At 47.4% G+C, this 22,980-nt stretch overlaps 1 protein-coding gene across 1 annotated transcript in view; it reads right to left on the bottom strand.

Moving 5' to 3' along the window:
• Positions 1-22,980, bottom strand: part of LOC147901702 (GroES-like zinc-binding alcohol dehydrogenase family protein) — a 69,502-nt gene that overhangs the window by 21,281 nt on the left and 25,241 nt on the right. Inside the window, exons 2-4 of the mRNA XM_087374769.1 lie at positions 19,322-19,457; positions 14,387-14,456; positions 14,193-14,286 (exon numbers count right to left, since the gene is read on the bottom strand). Of these exons, the coding sequence (XP_087230895.1) occupies positions 14,193-14,286; positions 14,387-14,456; positions 19,322-19,457 (300 nt within the window). The remainder of the gene's footprint in view (positions 1-14,192; positions 14,287-14,386; positions 14,457-19,321; positions 19,458-22,980) is intronic.

Below are 22,980 nucleotides of genomic sequence, written 5' to 3'. Positions count from 1 at the left end.
CCCACATGGCGGAGGAGCCAGTGTCGTCGACTACATTCTCGGATCTCCTGCTTTAGCCCCACAGATCACTGACTTCCGCACTGCACCCTTACCCCTAGGAGCCGACCACACTTACCTGTTCTTTCATATCCTTGCGCCCCGAGCCCCTCCCAGCCACACCCCGCACTACATCATTCATGATATACACTTTGATCATAACCTCTCACTTGATTACTCAGCCCACCTAGCCTCCCTCCTCAGACACATAGACACCATACCCTCTCTAGATCACCGAGCCACCCTTATCACCCACTCCCTTCACAATGCAGCCCGCCAGATTTTTCCTTCCACTACTCGGTCCACCCGCCCTCCACCCGCTGGCTCCACCCCTTGCAATAGCTGGTATGATGACGAGTGTAAAGCATTACGCCGCACACTCTGACTCACGACCCAGCAAAACGCTAGGGCCAACCCACATCTCACCAGGGATTATCGTCGACTAGTCTGTCACAAGAAGCTAGCCTTCCTGCGCCAGAATGAGGATATGCTACTGAACATTCTGTTTAGTAGCAACTCCAAGGATTTCTATAGGAAATTCCTAGAACGCCGATCCCCCTCCCCCCTCACAGACACTTCCCTCTGGCACTCCTACGCACGTACATTCTATGATATCCCTGAACAGCCTCATCCCGACCTCTCAGCCACCCCCCGCCCCACTTCTTGCACCCTCTTCACAACCCAGGGAGTCACCCACGCAGCGCTTAAGCTTCACAACGGCCGAAGGATCATGAGGGCCTATGCACAAAGTTTGTTGCCTATGGCATCAAAACTCTAGCCCCCATCCTAGCAACGCTGTTCAATGAAGCTGTCTGCCACGGGTTCCCCAGAGCCTGGACCCTGAACACTATCACACCCATTCACAAAGCAGGAGATTCCATGGATCCAGGGAATTACAGGACCATCATGATTGGAAATGTTATGTCCAAGATCTATGCATCAGTGTTAGATGGCGAGGTCAATGCTCGCGCAGAGGTACAGGGGCTCAGGGCATCCGGGCAGGCCGGCTTCAGGGCGGATCACTCGACTTACGATCACATTTTTACACTTAGAGGGATCATTGAGGAGGCCAGACACAGGAGACAGAGAGTATATTGTTGCTTTGTGGATTTCCGCAAGGCATTCGACAATGTTCCCCGCGCCCGACTCGTCAGACGCCTGCAGGAGTTAGACTACGACTCGGAGGTTATCTGGGCAGTAGTAGCTCTCTATGAGCGGGTGATGGGCTAGGTCAAGATTGGCACCAGCTGGACCCCAGAGATCACGAGCACTATCGGAGTCAAACAAGGATGTCCCTTGTCACCGACTCTATTTGGCCTCTACATCGACGAGCTCGAGACCACCATCAGGACACTCGGAGGTGCAGGCTGCTCTCTTGCAGAGGCTGTCATCCAGATTCTCCTATACGCAGACGATGTAGTACTACTATCCTCTTCTGCTACTGGTCTTCATGGACTTCAGGTCTTCTGTGATACACATGACTTGAAGGTCAACCTTGGGAAAACCAAGGTGATGATCTTCAACACTTCCAGACCCGCTATGCACCGAGAGCAGTTCCTCTTCGCCGGCGACCCTATTGAGATAGTTGACTCTTACACATACTTGGGCCTTGTCTTCTCAGGCCCGATCTTCACGATGCACCCGGCCATGCAGGCCAGGATCAACCGGGGCTACACCGCTCTTGCCAGGCTGGAGCGACAGTGCTACCACTCCCACTTCCAGGACCCGCGGACCAAGTCTCTCCTTTTTGATTCTTTGGTCCGCCCAACACGCATGTACAGTAGCCTATGGTGGGGAGCCGACCTTTCAGACACAGAGTGGGCTCGAGTTGAGCGCCTACAGATACTGATGTTTGCTCGGATTATCCGCAGCAAACCATCGGTACCAGTTCGGCGCCTCACCCCTACAGCTTGATGCGGCTTTCCAGGCTATCACTTATCTCCACAGAGTCAGGGATTTCAGCTCCTCCGCCGACGGTCGCCTCCGCCTACCTTGGCTAGCCCTATCCTCCTCTATGGCCTTATCCGTTGATGGGGACCAGCGATGCTAGTATAGTCGTCTTTCCAGTTGGTTCACCCGACTGGGCCTCGACTTAGACCGGTTGCCTCCTTTTCAGTACAGCCTCGATGCTCCACCATCTCCCCTCTCCCCCACTGACCAGGAGGTCAACCAGCTCATTCGAGCGGATCTGCTCCAGCTCCACACCTGGCGGACATGGTTTCTTCACTTCGAGCTTCCTGTGAAGCTCGACTTCTACCGCCGACACTGCCTCCAGATCTCACAGGAGGGCTTCATCACACCTCCGAGTTACACACAGCTTCATCTACCACATGCGCTCCAGATCTCCCTCGGTCAATTAGGGTTTCGTCACACCGATTACGGATCGAGAGCGGACGCGCAGAGGGTATCCCACGAGAGGGCCACCTTTGCCCACTTTGCGACTTGCAGGAGATCGAGTCGGAGGAGCACTTTGCTTTCAGATGTCCTATCTATTATGCCATCTGAGGCCGGTACCACTGCCTCTTCCGCGACCGATTCGGCCCCCTCCCACACATGCTGCAGTTCCCGGATCAGCGATGCCTAGCCGCTTTCTTACATGAGATGACTCGCCACCGAGATACCTCTCTCCGAGCACGGCAACACGCGCAGCACACACAGCGTGAGGACACCCAGCGGCCCATCACTGATTTCTTCCAGTCACAGGATACCTCTCCTCAGTCTAGCCGATGACGCGGACGTGAGCGAGAGCCAGAGCCAAAACAGCTGCGCCAACGGACAGACTCACACATCTAGGTCCATGACATCTCGTCTCTGCTCTCTGCCCGCCCCACCGGGGTTACCGTTGCCCTCATCCACAGGGCCACCCACCGCCCCCGACGACCGAGCTCGACTAGGCCGCGTGACGTCAGAGGCCAATCATCTATTTTTCCGGCCTCCCATTTGACGGCCCCTCTATGATTGGTCTCTGACGATCACCACCTACACATATATATTGTATCTCCCCCCTCTGCCCCATTTTTGGTGCCCCCCCCTTCTTTTTTGTATCATCTGGAGGTTGACACATATTTTTTGTATCAGGACTAGACACACCGTCCTTCATAACCTCTTTTTTGTAGAAACGGTTGGCTGGCCCATTTTGAGACCGCCACCGTTATGCTCATTGTATTAGTTATCTTTAGTCTCATAGACCTTCACGGTCTCCCGAAGACTTTAATAAACTTTCTTTCTTTCTTTCTACACCCGCCCCTTCTCCCTCAGCTCAGCCCCCCTCCCCCGCCTCTCTCCCCACTCTCTCAGCCCTCTCCCCCACCCTCTACCCCCGCTCCCTCAGCCCTCTCCACCGCCATCTTCCCCTGCCCTTTCCCCCCCGCCACCCCAGCCCCTACCCTCGCCCCTTCTCTCTGCCATCCCAGCCCCTACCCCCGGCCCCTACCTCCGCTCCTAACTCCGCCCCTACAGCCCCTACCTCCTCCCCCCTCCCCCTCCCCCCCCTTCCCCCTCCTCTCCTCTCCCCCCCCTTCAGCCCCTCTGCCTCTCCCCTCCTCTCCTCCATTCCTCCTCCCCCCCCCCCCCCCTAATCCTCTCCCTTTCAACCTTCCCCACCCCCCCACCCCTTGCCTTCTTCCTCTTGTCTCGCCATCCTCTTCTTTATCCTAAGCATTATTTCAGTCGAACGGAGCTCATTAGTGTTCGAGTGGGCCTTTCCACCCCGATTGACGATGGCTTTGCCTTCAGCCAATCCTCACCCGCTTCCACCGGCCGCAAAATCCATCACCTTTTCAAAAGACGAGTTACAGTAGCTCCAAAAAGATACAGAGCAAGAGAGCTTGACATCGCTCTTTGCTAGCATCCATGGTTCCCACACTTCTAGGTTATAGGCCAAGGACTGGATGCTCGCCGATCTACTTGGAGACCTTGCAGGGCACCTCACAAATGTTCATCTACTTGGGCAAGGTTTCTTCCACATTGTTTTTGACTCCTCGGAGGTAGCAGGTACAGTGCTTCAGGCTAGCCCGTTAGCACTGAGCTCCAGGAGGATTTTTTTGACCCCTTTTTCATTGGGGTTTGATCCTGTCGAGGAAGACAACCGGACGATGTCACTCTTCATCAGATTTCCCAGCCTTCAGGTGTACCATCAACTTCTACATTTCATTGGAGCCGCCCTTGAGGTGGTTATTGAGATCCCCCCTCTCCCTGAGTTGCCTTCTTCAACAGCAGAGGCAGTCAGGTCCAATGGGGTACCACGTGTTAGGGTCATTGTCTCTGACCCTAACATCTTAGATGACCACATTATGCTTCAACGTTCAGATGGCTCCTTCTTCAAATAGAGAGTCGAAGAAAAGACCTAAAAGATCCACCGGTGCGCCTCATAGCTTCACCTGACCTGGACCTTCCTCACGACCAGCTCCTACCGCTTCACGCGCTGCTAGACCTTCGACTGCCCAGCCAGCACCCTCTTGTCTAGTACTTCTATAGCGCGGACAGAACAGTCGGCACGTCCTGTTTCGGTCGTCCCCCATTGGGTGCCTGTCAAAGTTGGGAAGCCAGTTCCACCTCAGGCTACCACTGATGGGGCCGCGGACCCGTCTCTTCAGGCAAGAGACATTCCTGTCCTAGTTCCATGTGCTGCCCCTTCACATATTCATGTGCAGGAGCAGGGAGAACCTTTCGCTAGAGACTCGTAGCTTACTTGAGAACAATGCCAAAGTCGTGACCGAGGTCATGCAGATTCATGTCGAGGTCATGCACCACCACGCCGAGTTATTGCAGCACCCCCCTCCTTCTCTTGCACGACTGTCAAGTAAGGGGGTCATTGGTTCCACTCCTCCTTCCGCAGGGCTCCTTCGCACTCCTGTGCCAAAGGTACTTCGCAGGAATTCATTTTCAGTTCTGGAAAACTTGGCTGAGTTTGAGGCAGAGGAGTAGTTTGTACCCTCTATGCTCGGGGAACACATCTTTCAGACATCCGTGGACAGAGTTTCCCCCTCAGTAGGTGTGGGTGTGCTATCCCCAGTTGACTTCCCTCCTCTTGATAGGAGGAACTTTTCGCAGGAGAGAGCTTTCTCCGCTCTTAGGTCAGGTAGGATCTTCCATCCCACCTCCTCTCGCAGATGAGGATTGTCAGTTGGAACATTCAAGGCCTCAGGGGTGTACCTCACCGGCCGCCGTAGGCAACTAATTCGTAAACAACTTCATCCAGGTGTTACTGGAGGTCCCATAGATATTCTGATGATTCAGAAACGTAAATTGGATGTCAGGGATTGTTCCGAGTTAGGTAAGCTTCTTTTAGGCCATACTTTTTGGTCACCCGCCTTAGGCACCAGGGGAGGTACTTGCATCTATGTTTCTTCTTCTATACTCCCCTTGGTGATTGGACACAGGATCATAGTCCTTTCCAGAGATCAGTGGATTATACTTTTGATTGGTGGGCATAAGGTTGGTCTTTTAAACCTTTATGCACCCAATTCTAGAAGGGATCGTGTTCTTTTTTGGAAGGAACTGCTCTCTTGGTCACATATTGCAGATGCTTGGATTATAGGGGGTAATTTCAACATGGTTGAAATGCCCTCAGACAAAAGGGGTGGTAGGGAAGGTGGTATTCACTCCCTAGAGAGAGCAGCGTGGGATGCCTTTCTTTTTCAGTACAGTGGCAGGGATGCTTGGCACGATGATGCTTTTCACACTCAGCCACATTCTCTCCTGTTTTATTGGTCGAACAGGAGATTGCAGAGCCTATACATGCATGGATTGACACATATTATGTGGATGATTGGGCTCTTGACAGAGATGGTATTGTTTGCATTGCAACTAGGGTGTCCACTTCGGATCATTTTCCAGTGGTTCTGATGGTCTCAGATCCTCATGTGAGGGGCCGCTCTACCAGTGTTAGGATTCCAGATGCCTTTTATGCAGAGGAGGGCCTTACAAAGACAGTGTTGAGGACCTAGGTATCTCATATGCAGGATGGGCAGCTTTCTCCTTCAGACTTAGCTGCAGCCCTCTCTAATATAAGCGACTTTTATCTTTCAGTTGCTCGTATGAGGAGGAGTGAGATCCTGATGCTTGAATTCTGGAGAGCAAGGGCTCAGCAGCAGTCACTTTTAGATCAGAGAGCAGAGTATGCCTTTCCTGCCAAAGAGTCATTTTGGACTCAGACGGGAGGTAGGGTCAACAAGCAGTTATTCTCTACTCTTGGCCCCCGACATAGTAGGGAGAGCGTCTCACAGCTTGTTGACTCAAGCGGAGTTCTTCAGACACATCCAAATGCCATCTTACAGGTTGCCACCAATTTCTATGTCTCCCCTCTTACAACAGATCTTGACACTCAGGCCACAGATGATGCTAGAGTGGTTATTTGGCGACACTTACCTAGTTGGTGACAGGGGATATGACTTCTTACAACAAATCTTGACACTCAAGCCACACATGATGCTAGAGTGGTTATTTGGCGACACTTACCTGGTTGGTGACAGGGGCTATGACTTTCTCACTTGATGCACTCTTCACCAACGTAGAGTTCGGGACTGCTCTCTCTGCCCTTCACAAGGGCAAGTGTCCTGGTTCAGAAGGACTTACTCCCTTATTTTTTATTACTTTTTGGGATCAGATTGGGGATCACATTACCTAAGCCCTGCAGGGTGTATGGGACTCAGGTGAGCTGCCAGACTCACTTACGGAGGGCCTCATTCATTTGATTCCGAAAGGGGGTTGCAGGACTTTAGCGTTTCAGTGGAGACAGATTACTTTGCTGGGTACCTTGTATAAAATCCTAGCTAAAGCTATCAGCCTTCGTCTCCAGCCCTTTCTCCCAGATCTTATCCATGATATGCAGATAGCCCTGCAGGGTGTATGGGACTCGGGTGAGATGCCAGACTCACTTACGGAGGGCCTCATTCATTTGATTCCGTAAGGGGGTTGCAGAAATTTAACGTCTCAGTGGAGACTGATTACCTTGCTGGGTACCTTGTATAAAATCCTAGCTAAAGCTATCAGACTTCGTCTGCAGCCCTTTCTCCTAGATCTTATCCATGATACGCCGATGGATTTTGTGCATGGCAGGAGCATCTTTGATAACATCTCATTTTGGGAGGCTTCGGATTGGGCCATGCATAATGGCCACAGGCTGGCCATGCTACTCTTGAACTTTGAGAAAGCTTATGACAAGGTAGATTGGGGCTTTCTGGAAGGCATACTTACTCGCTTTGGTTCTCAGATGCATGGATCAGAGAGGTGTCAGCCCTCTACATATCAGCCCATAGCCAGGTTCTTATTAGTGGAGTCAGGGGGGACACATTTGAGATTACCAGATTAGTCCGTTAGGGATGCCCCTTAGCCCCCTTTCTATTCCTTTTTGTGGCTGAGGCTATGAGCTATTACATTAGAGCTCAAGCTGGTTTTGTAGGGCTCAGGCTTCCTCTGAGGTAGGAGGATGAGCTATTAGACAGTGAGTTGGCAGATGATGCAGCTGTATTTTTCGATGCCACTCCACAGACACTAACTTCATTCAGGACGGCACTGGATTTGTTTTGCATTGCAATAGGTGCACACATTAATTGGAACGAATCCAATGGCTTTTGGATCAGTGATGAGGACATTCCAAACTGGGGGAATGACATAGGTTTCAATTGGATTCAGAGGGGAGTCTCCGTCAGATATTTGGAACCAGGTTGGGATGGACATCTCTCCGACAAATAGTTCGCTCTCGTGTTGGAGAGTATCAGGAGGAAACTCATCTTTTGGAGTTCAGCCAGACTTGACCTTGCATCCAGAGTTGTGTTTGTGAACCAAGTATTATTGGCCACTGCCTGGTTCGTTTGCACATGTTGGTGCAGATCTAGAGGTTGTATCGCTCAGTTCATGAGACCTATCAGGAACTTCCTATGGAGTAGTTTAGATGGCACCTCAGATGTTGTAGCCAAGGTGGCTTGGGAGACCCTCATTCTCCCCATAAGAGGAGGTGGTCTCAATATTATTGACCCGAACTTGCCGGGTATGGCCTTGCTCTGCAAATTCAAAGTACGTGGATTGATGCCTGGATAGGAGCCCTGGAAAGATTTCTTCTCACACAGCTTTCACTCTTGTACCCCTTCTCATGGGGGAGATTGGATGGACAGCAGCAGATGGATCTTTACTTCAGCCCATCTCAAATCTCCCCCTTCCCCTCTCATGGCTGCTATTCTGAAAGCTTGGGGCTGCTTCAAAAACACTCTTCGCAGAGTTCCACCCGCCTCTCGTGAAGAAATTCACAGGCAAACAGTCATGTGGAATGACTCGATTTTGAATTACCATGGCAAGCCACTTGGAGTGTCACATTATATGTAGTGGTCTAGATGAGAGAGGGGACCTGCTTCTACAATAGGCGCTTGGAAGGCCTTTACAAGACTTCCAGAGGATCAGAAACTTATAGCAGTTGGCCACCTCAAAGGGAGTGATGTCGGGATACAACACATACAGGCAGCCATTCCGCCAAAGTGGATCGACACAGATGACATGCCGATCACACAGTCCACTTGGTGGGGAGCATTTTCAGGGACGGGCATTCCGTTACAGATTATTGCACTGCACGATGCACATGAGGATATCCTAGTCTTTGATGTTCAGTCGAGAGGCAGACTTATCAAGTCTTCTGATGACATTCTTTTGGAGGTTGCATTTCAGCCTATCAAGATTGCAGGTTTCATGGAGTGGGGCAGGGACTCACAGTGGTATCTTGACCCCGATCCTATTCTCCTTGCGCTGGGGTCTTGGAGACTCTGGCTATATGGTGGTTCTCCTATCAGGTTCTTGCAATGGGACCCAAGGGAGTGGGAATGGATTAATGAGGGGCACTGAGAGAGGAGCTTCCCCTTCTTTCGTTATACAGTTAGAAATGCCTCGAGGTTTCAGCTCAACAATAGAAATTGGAGGCCCTCCAAAGCGCCCCATTGGGACAGTTTTCAGATTTCCGCAATTATGCAGAAAACTTTTGGCGTAGGCTCTAGAAATCCCTCAGGAATAGAAAGATCACTCTTTTCTTTTGGCTTTCTATTCATGGAGAGACTGCAGTGAACCTATGGAGATCCAGGTTCGGGGCTGACTCTACTTGTCCTCGCTGTCACATTGCAGTTGAGTCAGTACAGCATTGTCTTTGGGAGTGCAGACAGGTGAGGACGATCTGGAAAGGTGTTGCTAGGATTTTCAGTATCTTTCATACATCACCTTTCTATATGACCTGGGGTTCAGTGGCTTGGTTATCTCTTACTGGCCCTCAGGTGTTCTTCGAGGGACATGATCTAGATCCAGCTCTCATTGTACGGCGACACTCAGTGGAGTCTTGTTCCCTCCAGGACGTTCCCTTCACTCCTTTCAGAGCTACTCATGCCTCTATAGACACGTCTTGGGAGATTTTGGCTAGCATTGCAGCTTGGCATATTTGGAGAGCCAGGTGTACAGAGGCAATGGAGGGTATACAGGTTCACCCTTCCCAGGCTATGGCCAATATTTGGACCGACACAGTACACTCTCTGATGGCCATATGGGCGAGCATACAGGGATCCTCCAGAGCAGCCACTGCCAGGAGAGTTACTTTTTCCAAAGTTTGGACAGGATCGCCTTTCTTCTCTGAGTCTCCCTCAGGGTTGAGATGGCATTTTCAGCCTCCGCCTTGGTTTTTAATTAGCTTATTTTGAGCTGTTTTTTCCTCATGCATTGCATGATGTACTCCCGCATTTGAGCTTGCTCTCGCGGTTTTCATTCATACTTAATGAAGTAATTTTCTTGCCAAAAAAAAACTAGTTTACATGATCGTCTCTTTTTCAAGTAGCTAGATAATGAAGACCCCATTTTTATGCTTTCATTATGTGTTTGAAGAATACAAAGCAAGTTATATCCTTTAGATAAGTGTTTAGAAAACACACAATCTGTACAAGACTTACATCATAGATTACACACAAAGTAAGTTACATCATTTTTGATGTGCTGGTTTAGAAAACATGCAGCCTGTAGAAGACATAGATGGCGGATTACAAAACTCAAGCAAATAGACCTTGGTGGCCAAGCTAGAATAGGTGCATAGTTGCATATGAAACGTGTTTCATACAAGTATGAAACCCGTATGAAACGTTTACAGCCCCAATTATTGACAGACAGTACTAGGAGGATTCAAGATCTTTGGATTCCATTCGTAGTTTGACCATTTTACCTTCATGGTCCATGGAGGTCTTGGGAAGATCATTGATGATTCTAGTTTTTTTTATGATCAGTAGTATTCAGTATGTATGACCAGTATGATCAGGATTCAGTATGTATGATCATTCAGAATGTATGTGTGATGATGATCATTGAGTACTCTAGTATGTATGATCATTGATGACTCTAGCTTTTTGTATGATTAGGATTCAGTATGTATGGTGCTCATACTTGATATGTATGTTTTTTGTATCATGTCTGCACTATGGAGTCACTTACAATCTTTATTTGCACATTTTTGTATATGGCATGATGCGTACCCTAGGTATAAATGCACATGTTTTCACATTCCGAATGAAACCCGTTTCATTCATTTTTTGAAACCCGTTTCAAACGTATGAAACCCATTTGAAACCTCCCGTTTCAGAAACTCCTGGCAACTATGAATAGGTGGATGCATGATTTGATGAAGACCTAAAATCAACAATACCTTTAATAAGATATTTGTGAATGCAAAGGTTAAGGTAGTCCAGATACTCATAGTATACAGACTGAGCTATACAGAACAATGGTACCGTAACGTATAATTGATTAAATTTTTATGAGAAGTGCACTGTTAAAACTTAATTTCATATTCCATGTTGTTTTTGCCAAAAACAATCGGTATGCTTGCTATAGCCAAACCCTTGCAGTGGCACATTCCCACATATAATCCACCCTTTCACAGCTCCTCACCTCTTCCACAGCTCCTCACCTCTTCACGTAAGGCTTTTTCTCCAAGAGACTGAGAGGTTGTGGGGAATGAATGGCCTCCGGTGGCATACTGTAGTAATTTTATTAAAAAAATGGCTGCTGGGGGGGGGCGATATATGTTGTATTTACCTACATTGTGCAACCCAAGGCTCCCAACTCTTACAAAGATAACAGAAAGTTAAAGCATATCAGCAACGTCAAGTGCATGTCTGCATAAGTCTAGGAAATTGGCTGATCAAGATAAGCCTCTTGTTGCATGTCTGAGTGGCTTTTATGCGATCCACCCTTTCTTATTTATCCTGGTCCACCAATCAAGCCGCAAGTTTTCAAGGTCAGCTGCACCTAGTCCAATTCTCTCATAGGAGAATTGTCAAAAATCTCACCAACAGGCTCCCATTCGTACCCTGCTGCTGCTGCTCCCCGACTACCTTGCTGCCCCCTCTCGGCCTCCTCCTACCTCCCTCCCCGCCCCTCTCTCCTCCCTCCTCTCAGCCACCTCCCCGCCTCTCCTCTCCCTCCTCCCTCAGCCCCTCTCCCCCTCCCCCTCCCCCTACCCGGTGCTCAGCCCCCTCTCCTCCGCCCTCTACCCCCGCCCCTATCTTGATCTTGATCCTATTCTCCTGGCACTTGGGTCTTGGAGACTCTGGTTATATGGTGGTTATCCCATCAGGTTCTTGCAGTGGGACCCAGGGAAGTGGGAATGGATTGATGAAGGGCACCGAGAGAAAAGCATCCGCTTCTTTCGTTACACAATTAGAAATGCCAGCTTAGCAGTAGAGGTTGGAGGCCCTCCAAAGCTCCTCATTGGGATAGTTTTCATATTTTTGCAGAGGTGCAAAAAAACTTTTGGAGGAGGCTAATAGAAAGATCACTCTCTTCTTTTGGCTTTCTATTCATGGAGGGATTGTAGTGAACCTATGGAGATCCAGGTTCAAAGCTGACCCTACTTGTCCTCGATGCCACGCAGCAGTCAAGTCAATTCAGCATTGCCTTTAGGAGTGCAGACAGGCGAGGACAATTTGGAAGGGTGTTGCCACGATTCTTTGCATATTTCATAGATCACCCTTCTTCATGATTGGGGATTAGTGGCATGGTTATCTCTTATTGGACCTCAGGTGTTTTTCAAGGGACAGGACTCAGATTCATCCTTCATTATACGACGACACTCTGTGGAGTCATGCTCTCTCCAAGATTTCAGAGGTGCTCATGCCTCAGTAGACACATCTTGGGAGATTCTGCCTAGCATTGCAGCATGGCATATTTGGAGGGCTAGATGTACGGAGGCAATGGAGGGTTCACAGGTCCACCCGTCCCAGTCTATGGCCAGTATATGGACTGATACTATACACATACTGATGGCCATTTGGGCGAGCATGCAGGGATCCTCTAGAGCGGCTACAGCCAGGAGAGATACCTTTTCAGATTTTGGAGAGGATCTCCTTTCTTCTCTGAGAATATTTCAGGGTTGAGGTGGTATTTTCAGCCTCCACCCTGGATTTTTGTTAGCTCTTTTTGAGCTGTTTTTTCTTTCATGCATGTCATGATGTACTCCCACATTTGAGCTTGCTCTTGCAGCTTTCATTCAAACTTAATGAACTCATCTTTTTGCAACCAAAAAGAAAGAAAATATCACCAAGGCGGAACTGGTGGACAACCTGTGGGCTCCCACTTTGTCCCCCCCCCACCCACCAAAAAAAAAAGACAGCGGGAAACAAGGAGGGGCAGTAGCTAACTCTGAAGAGTATGGCTCTACTAAGCAATTTCCTTTAGGTAAAGTCATGACTATTGTTACAGATGATAAGATCCTTGTTGACTATGTTCCGATTGCATGCTTGAGTGGGTTTCTGCATGGCTTGGGGCATTTATGCCTGTTGACTCCATGGTCTCTGCTAAAGATACACTGTTGGACAAGGATCCACACCCTAACTGCCGTGTAATAGGGCCTATAAGTTTGGGATCAGGTGTGGTGGAGAGCTGAGCTAAGATGGAAAAGCTGGCCAGAAATAAGGAGAGAGTTCAACCTCAGTTATAGAGACTAGGTCCTGGCCATGAGAAGATTGAACTCTCCTGCCTATCCGCCAATAGGTGTCAGGACAAGACCCTTCAGATCTACACTTGGGCAGAAGGTTGTCTTCCATTTGGGATGAAGATCTCTAATGTCAGTCTTTTCTTTTCAAAAGAATTCTAGAGGCCTAGAAATCAACAAATCTGATGGTTTGTGCAAGCAACGTCCAGGGGTGCAGGAGGACACTTTCCATGTGTTCATGGTCTTCGACAAAGTCAAGGAAGTCTAGCAAAAAATTCAGACTGTCGAGAATTCATCAATCAGCCTGCTTGCCTCCTAGTAAATGAGAATAAAGTTCAAAAAGAGAACTGAACTAGGTGCAGCTGACCCTGACAATCGTGGCTTGATTGGTGGATCAAGCCACTCAAATATGAAACAAGAGGCTGATCGATCTAGGTTGAGGCCATCTCGATTGAGGTAATCCCTAGGAGTGTAGACCTATTGGCTAGATGGAAGGGACATGTGCATAGGAAATATGTTCTCACTATCAAATGGAACTAGCTTCCTCAATGACCTACAAATTGATGAGATCGCGAGCTCAACCCTTAGGTGCTTTTGTAATCATAAACTCTTCACTATGGTTTGAAAGATCGACAGCTTCTAACTCAAGGCAAAAAGGTTGAACCAGTGAACTAAATCCATAGTCCATCACTCACTTTTCCAACATAGATTATAAGAAAACCACCTAGACAAAACAATACTAAAAGATATAGTAAAACACTCCAGGTGTCAGTGGTCTGTACACAAACATAAACATCATGTCTACTTGATTGAGAACCATGCTAGGGACATATGCTGCTTGAAGATCGTTGATTTTGCATGAGATTTCGTAGAGATATCATCTAGCCTAAAACAAATGAATGGAATTGCTTCCCCGATGTAATCGATACAATACTTTTCTGATATAATATAAACACACCCTCATTTTCGGAAAAAAAAAAGAATGGAATTGCAATGAGTTGCGAGAGAGAAGGCAGATTCCAGTGGAGTACCCGAGGACACTCAAGTTCATTGCAAATTACTATGGTATACAAAACAGCATACACTTAAGCTTTATAACAAAAAGTACTAAAACAAACCTAGAAACAATAAGATATAGATTGTCTTACCAGTTCCATTTCTGTCCTCCTGCCCTAAAGTCAGTAGGTGGTTAGCTATAGTAGAGAACTACCTGTTTTTCCATGAAAAAGGCGTGTCTCTCCATCATAGAGCGTGCCTTTTCCTCGGCTGTAATGAAAAAACGTCTCGCAAAGATCTTCTTGCCCCTAGGGATTAAATATCACAAAGAAACAAGTTGAATGAGCCCAAAACTAAAATACAGGTTGCCTGAAAGTGACTGAGGGACGATGTATGATCAAGGTATACCTTTACACAGTAAAAACAGCCCCCACAAGGCATAATAAAAGCTCCAACAACATGAGCTCCAATAGGAAACCTATATACACATTCCACCAATCAACAAAGTCCGTCTCAATCACAATAAACGAATAAGAAAGGAATCATGTGTAACATATAAATGGGCTAAGACACTGCATGCCTAAAGTGCAATCACATTTCACATTGGAGCTTCTTACAAGTTCTCCATAATTTAATCCAAGGTGGAGGCTGAAAATGCCACCTCAACCCTGAAGAAGACTCAGAGAAGAACGGAGATCCTCTCCAAACTTTGAAAAAAATCTCTCTCTTGGCTGTAGCTGCTCTGGAGGATCCCTGCATGCTTCACGAGCAACCTTTCCACAGCAGGTAAATACAAAATCTCTCCTTTTGAACTCTTTAGTCAAGCCAGCAGCTCTATTAGGTGCCTTTTCTATATAGATCTCAAAGGATAAGTGGGTTGGACTCGAAGGCTACAGATCATGATTTCTTTCATGCATGATTTGGGCGAAGAGGTATGCTCCATATGACATCATGATTGCAGAATTCACAATGAGATGAATGCACATAGACACCTTGTTTCATATCATCACCTACCTTGACCTGCACCATTTCGAACTCTAATGGAACCTTATCGGTCACAATCAAGGAACTTCTCGACATACGAGACATTGCCTAGAGACTCATCAAAGCCTAGAGGGTCCACTACTGTCACATGCACCAAGGTCAAGCCCACGGGGCAGTGACAACTGGCTGCCTGGTCAGCAAATCGCAGCATATTTTGCAGGTTTTGGGGCTCCCAAAGGGCAGCACCAGGTGTAGTAAGTGAGCTGGGGGAGGTGCTTTTTATAGGCAGCCTCAACCCCCTCCAGGTCGGCCCCTAGATCTGGTCAAACAGTCTGACCAGCCCAGCCAACCAGCCGACTAGCTGGTCGGCCAATTAGGGCTGGTTGGGGCAGCCACAAGAGGCCCTTCCAGCCCCTATATAAAGGGGAGTTTTCCCCTCATTTCATCATCCAGCTCCCAGCCTCCAGCAGCCCCTTTCAGCCATCCTATGGGCGAGGTTGGGTGTCCTATTCCACAGCATAAGCTACATTTCCGCATGTCACAGTGGTCTCAGCGCAGTTTTTATGCCGATTTGGCAATCATGTATAAATAAAGCAGTGTACTAGAGTTAGGTAGATCTCTGGTATCTTTTAGGCTTGAGTTCTTCCTTGCATGTTCATCTAATTTCTGCACAGCTAGTCCCGTATGTTACAAGTACCACCAGTCTGTGGATATGCATGGCAATCAGCCTATCGTGAGGAAACTAGAGAGACGCCTGGGGTATAGGGATTCAGGCTGCGACAGTCTATAGAAATCGGGATGGTCTCTATGGACCAACATAACATGCCAAATTCCAATATCTCTAGATCAGAGCACATGTTTGCAGTTTGCTACATTCTCCCCAACAATCTATCTCACATCTTGCCAGGGAGCTCCGAGAAAGAAACAAACAAACAAACTTTAAAGTTTTCAAGAGGACAATGGTCTGGAGAGATGGCCTTCCGGCGGGCTCACTTTTTTTGAGCATGGAGGTTCCAATGCATGGTCTAGAATTGGGCAGCGTCACAGTATATACTTATCAGGATGGTCTCTATGGGGTGATGTAACCCACACACCAAATTCCTATGGGTCGGGATCAAAAGCACATGTCTGCAATTTGCTACATTCCCTTAAATTAGCCTATCCATCCCAATTTCCTCGCCAAGCACATCCCAGCCACATACACCACCTATCAAGAGACCCACTTAGATTACAAATTAGCTCCCACATACGCTGCTTTCCTCTCTGCTTTGCTTGTTGATATTGACAATACCCTCCAACTAGAGAATAGAGCCGCCCTAATCACCCACTCCTCTCAGCATGCCACTCTCCGACCTTTTTCCCACACAACCAAAGTATCCATCAAATCCCCATTGGATCAGTCCCCTACAAAAGCTAGTATGATGATGAGTGTAAGGCCTTGCGCTGTCAAGACCAAGCCTCATCTTTTGGTTCAGCCGGACACCAAACAATAATATCATCGTGTACTCTGACAGAAAAAGAGGGACTTCATGTGGCCACAAGAGGAGGAATTACTAAACATTCTATTTAGCAATAACTCCAAGGACTTTTGTAGAAAGTTTCTCGTGCAAAGGTCCGCATCCCGCCTCCCAGACCCGACCATCTAGCACACATATGCATGCACCCTCTATGACAATCCCCTCCAGCCAATAACAGACCTTCCACAGCTTTTTTTTCTAGAAAAAGTTAAATTCTATTAATTCTTGTGTCAAGACCAAGCCTCATCTTTTGGTTCAGCCGGACACCAAACAATAATATCATCGTGTACTCTGACAGAAAAAGAGGGACTTCATGTGGCCACAAGAGGAGGAATTACTAAACATTCTATTTAGCAATAACTCCAAGGACTTTTGTAGAAAGTTTCTCGTGCAAAGGTCCGCATCCCGCCTCCCGGACCCGACCATCTAGCACACATATGCATGCACCCTCTATGACGATCCCCTCCAGCCAATAACAGACCTTCCACAGCTTTTTTTTCTAGAAAAAGTTAAATTCTATTAATGCTTGAAAACACCATACAAACAGCTTCCAAAAGGAGCTGTCAATGAAAGTACAAAAGAAAAAACAGGTTGATTTATCTCCACCCCATTCAGGTTAGCCTACCAGGAGATTTTCGACTCCGGTTCCCTCCCACATTCCTTGAGCAGAGGATGGATATGCCTGATTCTGAAGGGGAGGTGATAGGTCAGGCCGATCACCCTTCTTGACATCGCTTACAAGATCTTGGCTAAGGTCTTGATCCTGCATCTGCGACCCCACTACTTGACATCATTCATGAGACGTAGACCGGCTTTGTCTAGGAGTGTAGCATCCTGGATAACATCTTCACTTTCTGGGAGACAGTGGACTGGTCCAGCGAGGAGTCACAGCCTCTCACCATTCTTCTTCAAGCAGGCATACGGCAAAGTGGAGTGGTCTTTTTTGGAGGGTACCATGCAGAGACTTGGCTTCTTTGAGAGGTGGATCAAAGGGGTTTCAGCTCTTTATAAGCGTAGCTCCAGCCAGGTGATTATTGGGGACACACAGGAGAGGCCTTTCCCCCTCCCATTTAGTGAGACAAGGCTGTCCTTTGTCACCCTATGAATCGTAGGATAAGTACGGGCTTAGACAGGATTCAGAGGGGAGAGTCGAGTTGAAGGGAAATCATCCTTGAAGCGCACTACAAGCTTTGGGTTGCCTTCCACCAATGGAGAAGCTAAGGCGACTGGCTGGACCTACTAAAGAGAATCCTTGTTGGCTGGTCACTCGTTGCCAGCCCCTGATACACCACCTAGTTGCAATTTGCTGCAAGAAGTATGCTCAAGGGAACCTTGCTGGAAATCGCTTGCAATAGATAGTCCTCGTTGACCGTTGATGACGACTTGGAGGTGACTTTCTTGCGACTTCTTGTGCAAGAGCCGCGTTGGACTGTTGGTAGTGCTTCCGGGCTGGAGCGTGGGCTGGAGCACGCCCTGGCAGCAGACTGTACGGCGGCCACAGTCCGTATGATGGGCTGTGGCCGCTATTACGCAGAGGGGTTGCGGGCTCGGTGTTTGGAGTATGGCGCTGCGTGTGGCCAGCCAGCACAGCAAACGGGGAAGGAAGAGCCGGGAGCCAAGGGGTGGGGGTGTGCAGCTCGCAGGTAGAGGCCCGACCTTCCACAATTACCTCACCCTACCTCTTGTTTACTCTTCACCATTGGTGATGTCAAACACGTAAGCCTCAAGGTACACTCATGAGGGGCTATACACTAAATCCATTGCACATGGACTTAGCACCCTATCGCAGGCAAGATTTTGAGCAAACATGCTGCAATAGACCACATTTTCATGCCGAGCAGGTTCAGTGAGGAGGCCAAGGCACAAAAGCAGAGCATCTACTGTTATTTTGTGGATTCCAGCAAAGTTATTAACACAGTACCATGGGCACAATTATTCAAGAGACATTATGGTTTAGGGTACAGATGGACATCATCTTGGCAGTCCGAACACTCTACAAGGAGATCATGATCACAATTGGGTCGCCTTTAGCTAGATCGCAAAGGATATGCTGCACTCACCAACTCAAGCATTAGTGCTTTCAGTCGCAATTTCAAAACCCCAGGACCAAGTCTCTCCTATTTGACTCTCTTGTTCATCCAAGTTGAATGTATGGCTTTCCCTTTTGGGCAGATCTATCTGAGATAGACTAATCCCATGTCAAGAAACTACATGTTCTTCTTCTTGCAACAATGATCCATAGCAAGCCTTCATCCGGATGGCACAGGCTACCATGGCTTGTCTTGACCTCGTCGATGGCACTAGAGGTAGGGAAGTTGGTACACTCAGACATGCAAATGGTTTGCATGCCTGGGGCATCTTCATAATTCAACATCAATAACTTCTGGTAGCCGTAGACTTTCAAAAGGAAATAAAGCGTTGAAAGTATTCATTGACCTCCATGCCTGTGGAATTCTATAGATTTCTTTTTTGGGCATGCAAGCATTGATTTTCAATATCATTGATGTAATACTACATCCTTTCTGAGTGTCACGAGTGGGCGTAAACCATACTATTGTACATGTGGGCACAAATTCAAAAGTCTAAGCTGAAACAATTACTGGCCCCACTCAGGTAGATTTCTTTAGATTCTATCTCCTAATCATGCTGTATATACCTCTCTTTTTCCAATCACGATAGTTAATCCAGACTACTTGTTTAAAACAACAAGAAAAAAGGCTTACAAAGGTAACATGTAGATGAATAAGCCATAAAGACAGAATAAACGAAAACCAGGTCAGAAGACATCATATAGCAGTAACATCATCTCAAACCATATGTGAACCCCAAAAAATTTGCTGACCTCTTAATGGTAGCGGTATCTGTAAGAGGCCCATGTTCTACCACCTCTCCTGTCACCTCATGGCCCAGCACAGCTGGGAGAGGAAATGGCTGGTCTTTTTTAATTATATGCAAATCCGAATGGCAAACTCCACAGGCTGCGACCCAAATTTGTGGAAACGGGTAAGAATTAGATGCATTTTTTATTACAAACTACAAATTCTTCAGTTGAATACAGAGATTCAAGTCCATCACAACCTTTTGCATACATGTCCTATTCTAACACATTTCTTTCTCCACCCAAAGTGATCTGGTATTGGCAATTCCCATAAGCACAATAGCCATGTAAGCCTTAAGGCAAATTTATTACTAAATTTTCCTTTTTGATGGAATCTTTACAAAAATTTGGTAAATGTTTTCTATCTCAGGAATCTTCCCGAAACACAATGATGATTTTCCTTGCCCACCCAATCCATGGTTCTACATAATGAAACCACTCTCCTCTCTACACCATCTTTATGCACTTTTGCTATCCTCCTTTTTTCTGCCCTCTCTAAGTATAATTATATCCGCCTTTTTATATCTTCACCTGGCTAATTACTGAAGATTCAACCAAAAGACACTGTGTATCCAGCATAGTGAATACCCTAGTCACTCATACTCTCCTCTAACTGAGTTGGAACTTGATCCATGGCACAGAAGTTCTTAACAATAGTTTGCATCAGTTCTAGGTGTGGCAGGTCTCCTGCCAAAATTGCTGATAACAAGCATGGCCTCAAAGAGCCAGCAGGCAGCCAGTATAAAATGAAGAAAATTGGGGTAATAAGGATGAAAAAATTCCAAGAGCTTGATAAGGGGGAAGGAATGAGGAGATGATGATGATGATGACGACGACGACGATGGCGATGATGATGGTGGCGGTAATAATGTCCACAAAATGCCAAATGAAGTCCTATTGGTTACTGCTGGTGGCTTATGTGTGTTTGTGAAGATGCTTAAGGAGTTGCTTCCTCGTCTGTATGACCTGAGAAATCTACATGCCTATTGCATTCCTATGAACCTGGGGCCTGCTGTCGGAGGGAGCGGGCTTTTTGAGTAGTAGGGTCAATAACCCACCTTTAAGCCCCCAAATGAGGAGAGCACAGGGGGTTGACACCTCATCATGGATATGGGCAGAAGATATACTGTAGGTAGTGGACTGCTGCTGCCATGTGGGCAGCAAGATGGCTGCCACATGGACAGCAGACAGGGATCCTCATTAGGGTGTGCCTGAGTTTGTATGGCAGCAGGAGCAGCAGGTACAACTTCTATGCATCGATCCCTGGTACATTCCGGGTACAGAAAAGGCGCGTGGATCAGATCAGGTCGTGGGACTGAGACGTATGTTCGGGGCTGCAACAGAAATCTGGAACAGGTCGGAGCAGCATCTGACAAAGGCGATTTGAGCTGGCAGGTATGCAGCAGTCAAGAGCACCTGGAAGAGGCTGCAAGAGTTGCAACAGCAGGTCAAAGCAGGTCAGATCCAAAGGAGCAGCAGGATATCTGCCACGCAGAAGATTTGGGACTATTTTGAGCCAGGCAAAGACCCAGAGATAGCCAGGAACATGTGCAGCTGAAGGTGGGCCAGTGGCAGGCTGCAACATGGCCAGGTTGGCGGGCAGGAAAGTCTGCTGGAAAAACCTACAGACTGGGTCTGTCCAGTCTGTAGCGGAGTCAGTTGGTTGGCTGACTGGTTGGCTGGAGTTCCAGCCGATGAAAGGGCCCCAATGCCAAGGATTTTGGTGCCTCAATTGGAGCTGCCACCACTGCAGCAGGTGGTCTAGATCTAGATCAAGAGTCTTTATCAAGGGGCTGCCTACACAGCAGCAAGGGAAGACAGGAGGGAGACTTGTGCCTCACCATTAGCAAGGAGGTCGAGAATCCAGGTGCAAGCACTGCCTTAAGATAGGCTGTCAGCAGGAACGAGTGATTGCAGGGTACCATTATGAGGCCCACAGAAGCTCTAGGAGAGCAATGCAGGCTAAGTGTTTTGGAGGTGCCACAAGAGGGAGAGAGACGAGGTGAGAGAGAGAGAGAGAGAGAGAGAGAGAGAGAGAGGTAGCTGAACCCCTAAGGCTTGACCTGTGAGGTCTACACCACCAAGGAGAATAGTCTGAGTGAAGACCAGGTCATAGGTTCTATGTTCTCTCGGAGCTCCTCCTCCCAAGGCCCTCATGAACTAAGTCCCGACATGTATTTATAAGCGTAGCTCCTAGCACCTAACTCTAACTAAAGCCAAATAGCCTGATTTTGCATAAATCCTCACTTTTTCTGGATTGGCCTTGTTTTTCATGGGTTGACTCTGTCCATGGCATCTAAAAGTCATCCATGCAAGCTCCAATCCCAAGCTTTGGTTATAATCCATTAGATACGTCCTAACCTTTGACTAAGACCAATGCTAGATAAGCCTAGTCTTAACCCTAGCCACTACCAACATTGGTGAGACTATACCGTAAACCCTAGATCCAATCCAGATCCTCATTTATCTGCCTTTAACTCTAGATCTTTCAAACATGGTTATGCCCTAGTTAGTACTAGTAGGGATGTAACATGACCTACCAACATTGGTGAGACTATACTGTAAACCCTAGATCCAATCCAGATCCTCATTTATCTGCCTTTAACTCTAGATCTTTCAAACATGGTTAAGCCCTAATTAGTACTTAGTAGGGACGTAACATGACCTACATGCCATGTGGAATCAACCAACTATAGGTCCACTAAGCTATCGTTATGTGACAGCTGACTATGCCACATCAACAAATAGCTGACTGTATACCACATCCAGCACACAACCCACAATGCCAGATCATCGATTGACCAGTGACACATGTTTGCCATGTCATCAGCTGATAGGTGGCTGTCATGTGGCTGCAACCATCACCATAAATTATATCCAAGGTCTTTGATGGAGCATCCAATGCCTAGGAACTTCGTGCATTGCATGGCCTTCATGCATGTCCTTGCCTCAGCTAGATCGCTGAACTCATGACGTAACCCACTACCCATTTATATATCTAGATGAATCTAGGAACATGCCCAAACCCATCCTCTAAAAACACAACACATAGTGCAGTTTCGATCTCATGATAGTCCATAAGGTTGAAAACCATAAACTCCATCACGCATAGCAGGGACTAGTTACCAAGACATCCCCACTGACATCATCACCGCCCAACATTAAGTGTAGAACATATATAAGCATATGCTCTCACACATACAAATCCACACTGCCACACATACTTGAGCATTCATTTATACGAAGGTCTTCATACCAAACTTCTGTCAACACTTCGGAGGTGAAGGGCAGACTCAGCTGTAAGGCTAGCACTAAAAGACAAGGCCAATCAAAAAGTAGTCCACATTCTCTTCATTCAAGCTACAACTACTTGTGAAGACTATATGATTTCATTTTAGTCTCTCCCAAACAAGCATCTCAGCAAAAAAATGATTAGACAATTTAGCTAGAAAGAATTTATCCCAATATCAACAAGCCACAACACGGACAAAAACTTCACAAGGTGAAATTTGCATGTCCGCTAATTGGCAAAAGCATATATCTAGATGAATTCAAGAACATGCCCAAACTCATCCTCTAAAAAAACAACACTAGTGCAGTTTCAATATCATGACAGTCACTCA

The sequence above is a fragment of the Dipteris shenzhenensis genome, chromosome 5 (genome assembly GCF_047967505.1).
Source record: "Dipteris shenzhenensis isolate YYH24624 ecotype China chromosome 5, Dip_SZ_1.0, whole genome shotgun sequence".
Taxonomy (NCBI): Eukaryota; Viridiplantae; Streptophyta; class Polypodiopsida; order Gleicheniales; family Dipteridaceae; genus Dipteris; species Dipteris shenzhenensis.
Note: the sequence above shows the minus strand (reverse complement) of the source record. Positions and strands in the feature narration are given on the sequence as shown.